The sequence below is a fragment of the Ptychodera flava genome, chromosome 4, assembly GCF_041260155.1.
Source record: "Ptychodera flava strain L36383 chromosome 4, AS_Pfla_20210202, whole genome shotgun sequence".
Classification (NCBI taxonomy): Eukaryota; Metazoa; Hemichordata; class Enteropneusta; family Ptychoderidae; genus Ptychodera; species Ptychodera flava.
The window spans coordinates 30,386,204-30,393,508 of record NC_091931.1 but is presented as its reverse complement, the minus strand read 5'-3'; the positions used below and the strand labels follow the sequence as shown (position 1 = coordinate 30,393,508).

At 38.6% G+C, this 7,305-nt stretch overlaps 1 protein-coding gene across 1 annotated transcript; it reads right to left on the bottom strand.

Annotated features, from left to right (window-relative positions):
- Positions 1–2,173: 2,173 nt before the first annotated feature.
- On the bottom strand, positions 2,174–6,721 carry LOC139131448 (uncharacterized). The gene is made up of 2 exons (XM_070697493.1): positions 6,471–6,721; positions 2,174–4,974 (listed from the first exon to the last, which is right to left on the bottom strand). Exon 2 carries the CDS (start codon positions 4,862–4,864, stop codon positions 3,404–3,406), a length of 1,461 nt encoding a protein of 486 aa, XP_070553594.1. The 5' UTR covers positions 4,865–4,974; positions 6,471–6,721; the 3' UTR covers positions 2,174–3,403.
- Positions 6,722–7,305: the final 584 nt, after the last annotated feature.

Here is a 7,305-nt window from a genome sequence, read left to right as displayed (position 1 = left end):
GTGACAATGGCCATCTAGTCAACAAATATCTGCAGACCTGTGATTGCCAGTTCCTTCAGATGTACCATAATTACGTTGTCCTTCCTACAGCGGAATAGCCCTGGAACATTCCATCTTGTGGGAAATGGTAGTTAGTAATTGTGCACTGGTGGCAGTATTATATTTATTTGTTGACAAACGAGCAGAAGGTGTTACAGGAGCCATCAACATGCTGTACTTTTTCATCAATTTTTTGCCCCCCGGGTTTTTTTTTTGGCAAATCAGCATGTTGTTTTTTTGTCAAAAGTGATCATGATACTGTTATGAATTATATTTATACAGAAATTCACAGAAAGTCCAAATAAAGATACAATTCTAAAAAACAACAGTCATGGACATTGAATTTATTACCTGAGATGTACTGAAGAATGAGTGAAGACGAAAGTAATTTAAGGGAGACAAGTCACTTTTTTTGAGCTTTTTTCATGAATTTTGTTTGTCGTGAAAAGTCGTTTGTGTCAGTTGACAAGATCTTAAATGAAACATTCAGGTAGACCTAGGAGCAATATTTTTCCTCCCTGCTTCACTTGGAATTATTTATTTCAACTTTGCCTATTGTTGCACCTTTTTTGACCTTCCCTCATAGAAGCATCTCTTTGACAGACTGTGCCGACAGCCAATATTCCCAGCTTTTCTAATTGAGATGTTCACGTGATGTATTGAAAACGAATTGAGAAAGAAACGTCAGTAGAGCAACACAAAGTGGACATCGAGCTGCGTAAGGTATCTGCTTCAGGAAATTTACCTAGGAGTACTACAGCAAGATTGCTGAGAAGATTCCAGCAACTTTGCACTTGTCATAAATGATAATCTCTTTGAATCCCCACTGGAATTCCTTTATGATTGCAAGATCCTTAGCTCTTTAACGAATTAAAAAAGACACATTATATTTAAACTTTATTGCAACAGTTTTTGGGAACTGCACCTGGTCAGTTCCCAGTGTGTTACAAATGCCTGACATTCGGATAATCAGTCTAAGACTGTAATGTCTTCCATTTTTCAATATTCATTCTTTCTCTCCCTCAGTCTCAACATTTAATGCGATTCATCGTCCAAAAATTTAGCCTTGTTTTGCTAACTCTTACAAGCTGCTTTGACAGATGAAATATCTTTTTACCTTAGCCCAGCCCCTGATTTCTTATTTACTGCTTTTTGAGTGGATGTAAAGACTTGTCATTTATCTCTGTAAATAGACCTTTCATCTCATGACAGACATCACTCATCACAGACAGTTTACATTGTTGAACGACTTCAATGAGACATAACTATATAATGGCTCTCTGATGATACCAGAGTCAGCAAAATTCATAGAAACTCGCACAAGTCCATTTTTAGTATACCCACTGACACTTATTGCCCGCTGAAATCTATCTTTGAAATGTAAAGGCCGGTTTGATACTTTAGGAAAGTGTGCCCCCTTGTGTCACATCATGTAAATGAAAATGATCAATAAACAGCCCTGATTTTGTCATATTTAAATAAGATGCAGATATCCAGAACATTAGGTGTACTAACTATTTTGTAATCTACTTATTTGACTTTGTGCAAAATCAATGTAAAACTCATTGTCAGTTAGACAATTTGTGTCTTTTAGACATGCTAACAAAGATTCAAATGAGAATTACTCATATTATCCATGACAAGTCTCAAGGAATTGAATCAACGTTGGCAATATAATCAGTTTTGTCTGAAATTCTGCCATTCAGCTGATAAGATGACAATTTTACCCCATGACAGACCTGAGCCCCTGTGATAGACTACCGTTAACGCGTTCACCGGTGAAACCCTATGCAAATAAACTGAGATGTAAACTTAATCTTTCTACCTAAGTTTACTACCACCTTTGCTAACATTCTTGACAGAATTTTAGCCTTTGCTAAAATCTCAAAAAATTCTGAATCCCTTCCTTTCATATCCTTGTAACATGTGCCCTATCATTAATTTTTTTTAAAGAATTCGCGCCCGGTATGACTTGCCCTCTATGAACCGAGGTCTTGGGGCCTGCCCAATCATGTCAATTCACAAGTGATCACATAATCATCTGGGCTCTATTTTGCAACCACTTCAAACAAGTGAAATCATGCTAATCAGACAGACAAATATTAAAACAAAAATTATCAGCCTTGGAGACGAGTAGATCTAGAATATTATACTTTAATACAATTCAAAAAGTTGATTGTTTCTAGTTGGATTACAGTAGGGTAATTATGTCGTTTTCAAAACAGCAAAATTTCAAATCATTACAGCAATGATAATCTTGATGTAATTTCACAGCATATTGTACTTTGAAGAATAAATTGGAAAAAAGTCATGAAGTCAAAAGTCCCTTTTTCTATCAATGATTCGATCCACTGTTGTGCAGTATTGAATGAATCTCTGTGAGAAATACTCAAAATTCTTGCCAGTCAATACCAGGTTGAGTGGACCAACTTTGAAAGTTACTTACATGGTAAAGTTTTTGTCTTCTCGGTACAACATTTTTTCAAATTTTTTGTGTGAGGAATGAAGATCCTATGCAATGATATATTGGTACATTTGACAGAAATACTTTCCCTTATCATAAAACTTGCACTGCTTCACTATGAATGACAATAATTCAAATTCTTAGCAATACAATATTTCTAGTATTCAAATTTACATAGTCATATATATCGTAAGCTACACTGGCCAGGTGAAATGTTCTCTTTTAGGGCACATCCGTTTTGACTGTAGTCATATTCTTTTCAATTGAACGCACAAATTACCTGAAGACTAATGGCCTAAAATTAGTTGCAAAACTAGTTTAAAAAAATGATAGAAATGGAAAAAAACACATAGGTGTGTTCTCTACAGCTTTGAAAGACAGAGGAGTGGCTAATTTACATAACAATGTACAATTCGCATATTCTTTTGTAGTGAACATGTATATTTTTTGTACAGTTATTAACATATTAGTGGACTGCTTGAAAAAAACGAGGGGTTGCCAACCACTAAAAATTATTAAAATACCCTTGTGGAGAACCCTGCATAGATTTAAATGGAAAACTGGAATTACAGTAGAATGTACTTGGAGATTATAAAAGTAAAAATCAAATTAGTCATCAGTAGCTTCCTAATGGATTTGTTAACACCAGCTAGGTAGGTCAATCATCTTTGAAACTCTCTGGATGGGTGATGTAGTATGTAGCGGACAGATCTAGCATAGGGCAATGCAACCTAACAGTTTGTAAAAGTCAACGATTTTCTCAAATCAAATGTGTCCAATAGCTATATTTCTATTTTTATTAAACTGATTGTTCAAATCACAAGGATATTCAGTAAATGCATTTTAGTACTATTATTATTTAAAAAATGAAAGTTGCAATTTCGCGGATTGGCATAGCATTTAATCATTGATAGCCATCCTGAGGACCTCCGCGATGGCATCAGCGTACTCCTGTGCTTGGTCTTTGGTGCACACATTTGTATGATAAGCGAGACTCCAGAACATCTTGCCATGTATAGTGGCGATGTAATGGCTAAACACAGGCTCATATTTGAACCCACCACAGGCACACACTCTCTTCACCAATTCAAACTCCCGGGGTTTATCTTTCTTGAAGTATGAACAATCTCCTAAATTTGACATAAGGAAAAGTTCACGACTTCGTCCTGCATTCTTTTCATCAGCTAGCTCAGAAGCAAGAAAATCAAGCACTGACAATTTCAAGCCATTTTTCAGGAATGCGGCAAATTCAATGAACTCCCTTCCTTCTTTACAACCATTTCGACACTTCTCTCTTGTTTCCTTTGTACACTTTGCTGCCAGCTTCCAAAACTCAGCACGTGAATCACTGTTCTTTGGCACTTTAATGTCTTGCTGCATCATCGAACAGTATAGCCCCACAGACTTGTCCGGATCAGGCGGCGGGTTGCTGTACCTCCTCATATTCACTGGCAGACCTGTGTGAATCGTCTGACTGCAGCTCAGTTTTCCTCCCTGCATGATTTTGCAACCAGCTATGGAAGCTGCTGCCATTGTGGCACCATTCACAGTAGCTCCATGTTGACGACATATCTCTCGCAATTTCGTCACTTCTTCTACTGTGAAGTCTATGGAGAGGGCCCTGGTCTCCTTGACAACGGACGGATTTTTGGACATTTCTGTTGGAAAGCATTCAAGGTATGGATTGCTCTTTGATCGCAGGAAGTATAATTTCAAGAGAATTTTGTAGAGAATTTTTTTCCACCATGCAAATTCTTGGATATTGAACAGACCTTCAATTGGTGGAAGGTGTGGATAACATGTCATATCAACGTCCTCACCTTTAGATAAAGCAGAAAGGATGTCCATCAGTTCATTTAGGACCCTCATGATACAGTTTCCATCTACGATAGCATGGCTGAATGTAGTAGCTATGATGTTCTTGTAAACTCCATCTTCAGACGCTTCCTGGTCCTTACAACTGAGTAAACGCAAGCGCCATAATGGTCCTCTTGAAAAATCGAACAGCGTTTTGGTCTCCATGGCATGGACATCTTCCCAGCAGTCAGCTGTAACCACGTCAACGTCTACCACCAAGTCTTCCATCGGAACAAAGTAGTAGGACTGCCCGTGCGCATCTTCATCTTCAAGTATTCTCACTTGAAACTGGGGGTGTCTTCTCTGAAGGACCTTTGCTGCCTCCTCCAGGAGATTAAGCGTCAGTGGAGTACGTGACTCCACAAATGCCATGTAACAATTTATTTCTATCGTATTTTTATTGAGTTCATACATCCAACTCTCAAAGGGGCCAAGTTTCCTCCCATTGTTGAAGGACGTCCCGCTTCTAGCTGTAGCCTGTGGTGCAGGCGATGGGCTAGCCATGATGTTTTTGGCTCATGAGTGTTGAAGGAACAGCCAGCAAATATGCAACTTCACGTGAAAAGAAAATACTCTTCCTTGATTGATGTAACAATGGCAGCCTTAACTTTTTTCTGCAAAAAAATACAGCAAAACTACATTCAGTACATGTAAGCAGGCCATCTATTCTGTCTTTCTGACTTTTTCTAGAACAGAAAATCACAAAGGTTTATTTACTGTGCAATCTTTGCATCCTACTGAAAATTGGTACACCAGGACTGCAATCTCTCCAGCCTCACATTAAAACGGCAGACACACAATGGAGCCAATGGCACTAAATGTACAAGTTACATATTTGATAGAAGCCTGTCGATTAAAAGATGGGGAAGTGGCAGATGCCAGACATGTTGTTTTATCGGATCATATTGATAAGTTTTGCATTAATGTAAGTATTAAAGTAACTTTATTTAGCATAAAACAATGTCTTCAATATATTTTGGTGAATTTGTTTACGTGGATGTGAGAGAAATAGTGTTAGCCTGATCTCAGTACAAGTTGACTACTTTCACTTCTATGTCTCCAACTTTAATGATTACAGTAACCCTCGAAACAGAGTGTTGGGAATCGTCCATTTACCGACCCTTCTAATATTAGACTCTAACTTAGAAGTTCAACAATATTATCGATATTATCCAATATTATCCGATAAAACAGCATGTCGGGCATTGGCCACTTCCCCACCTGTCTAATATTAGACTGTAACTTATATTATACGATAAAACAGCATATGGGCATCAGCCATACATCACTTGTCTAATATTAGACACTAACATCTAAGTTAGAGTCTGATATTAGACGAGTGGGGAAGTGGCGGTTGCCTGACATGCAGTTTTATCGGATAATATCGGATAAAATTGATAATATCGTCTAACTTCTTAGTTAGAGTCTAATATTAGAAGCTGATGGGTGGAAAATTCTAAAAACGCTGTTTTATCGGATAATGTCGATAATATTATCCATGTTAGATCACTTAGGTCTCATGTTCCTGGAACTCTCTAACTTAGACATTTTAGACGATATTATCCGATAATAAAGCCTATGTCGCGCCTTCATGAAAAGCTGGCCGCACGATTTCCGTTTGCACAGTTGTTCATAAAATGCATGTTTCAACATTAAACATTCTGACAAGTGATTTTAAAATTCGTCGTGCGCCTATGCTTTGAACACGGACGGAGAGCAACTTGTTGAACATGCATCTTATAAACTGAGAAAAAAGTGTGTCGTACCAGGCTGTGACATAGAATAATCACGTAGCCAAGACATTTAAAGAGCGCAACGTCGAGAAGCACACCCTGGGCCAAGTACTCGATCTCTACGCGGCCACAACGGCGGATTGTATGTGATTAGGTCGTCCGGTGTCCAGCGATTACAAATTTTTACAAATCATCGCACTTGCCCAGCCTTTGCTGTCCAGGCTGGCGAGCTCACTGATTCAATACCTCTCGCATTGTGTTCATGACATTTTCCTTGCGAACAACAAAGCGCTTTTGTCAACAACATTTGGTTTTGAACGGATGGCAAATGGCCATGCAATTTTAAATGATTGGGTGCCAGTTAGCGAAATACCTACCGTTCTGGTCGTTCCTGGAGAAGGTGTGAATGAACCTTGTGGGATAGACCATCGACCACATAGAGGGACCGGGGTAAACCCTAGACCGGTTGGTCCCTGCCTAGCTCGAGCTCTCTAGTCTGACAAAGTGGCAACAGGAAGGACAATCACCATAAAGACTTGTCTTGTACGCAGTTCTTATATACAGTAAGATGCTTGCGCAGGCGGGGAAGCTGTTTGCCCGAAGTTCATCACGTGCGCATAACATGTATGTCACGTCAACCCCTGGCTATATTAATGTTTGATGAACACTACTTTGACTACGTGTGCTAATGTGCTAACATCACAGGGTATGGCAAGCAATATTCGTCTAGAATTTATGAATATGATCAATACTTTTTTCATATACAAGCTTTAGCTGTGTCTAGTGCGTGCCAAATACTTTACCCTATCTCTGTGTAGTATTTCAAAGAAAACAGTCCATATCTGATACCGTACTCGTCGAGTATAAGCCCCCGGTTCGGCAACACTAAACAGCGGTAAAACTAGGGGAGGGGCTTATACTCGAGCACACCATGTTATCTGGCATGGACGCTTAATTTATGCTAATTTTATGCACGATTTTTTTCAACACCACTCGATCTTTCTATCGCTTTCAAAATCAACTTACACATCCAAAGAAATTGATTGTACAATCTCTGAATACAGAAGTGAAATTTCAGCGTCGAAAAAAAACCCAAACTTGAAACAAAGACGTCATGTATGCTGCTGATCAACAGTAATGTGATTGTGAACAGCCTGGCATGCATTGCCCAAACGGAAAGGCAACTCAATATTCCAATATCGTGAAAACAAC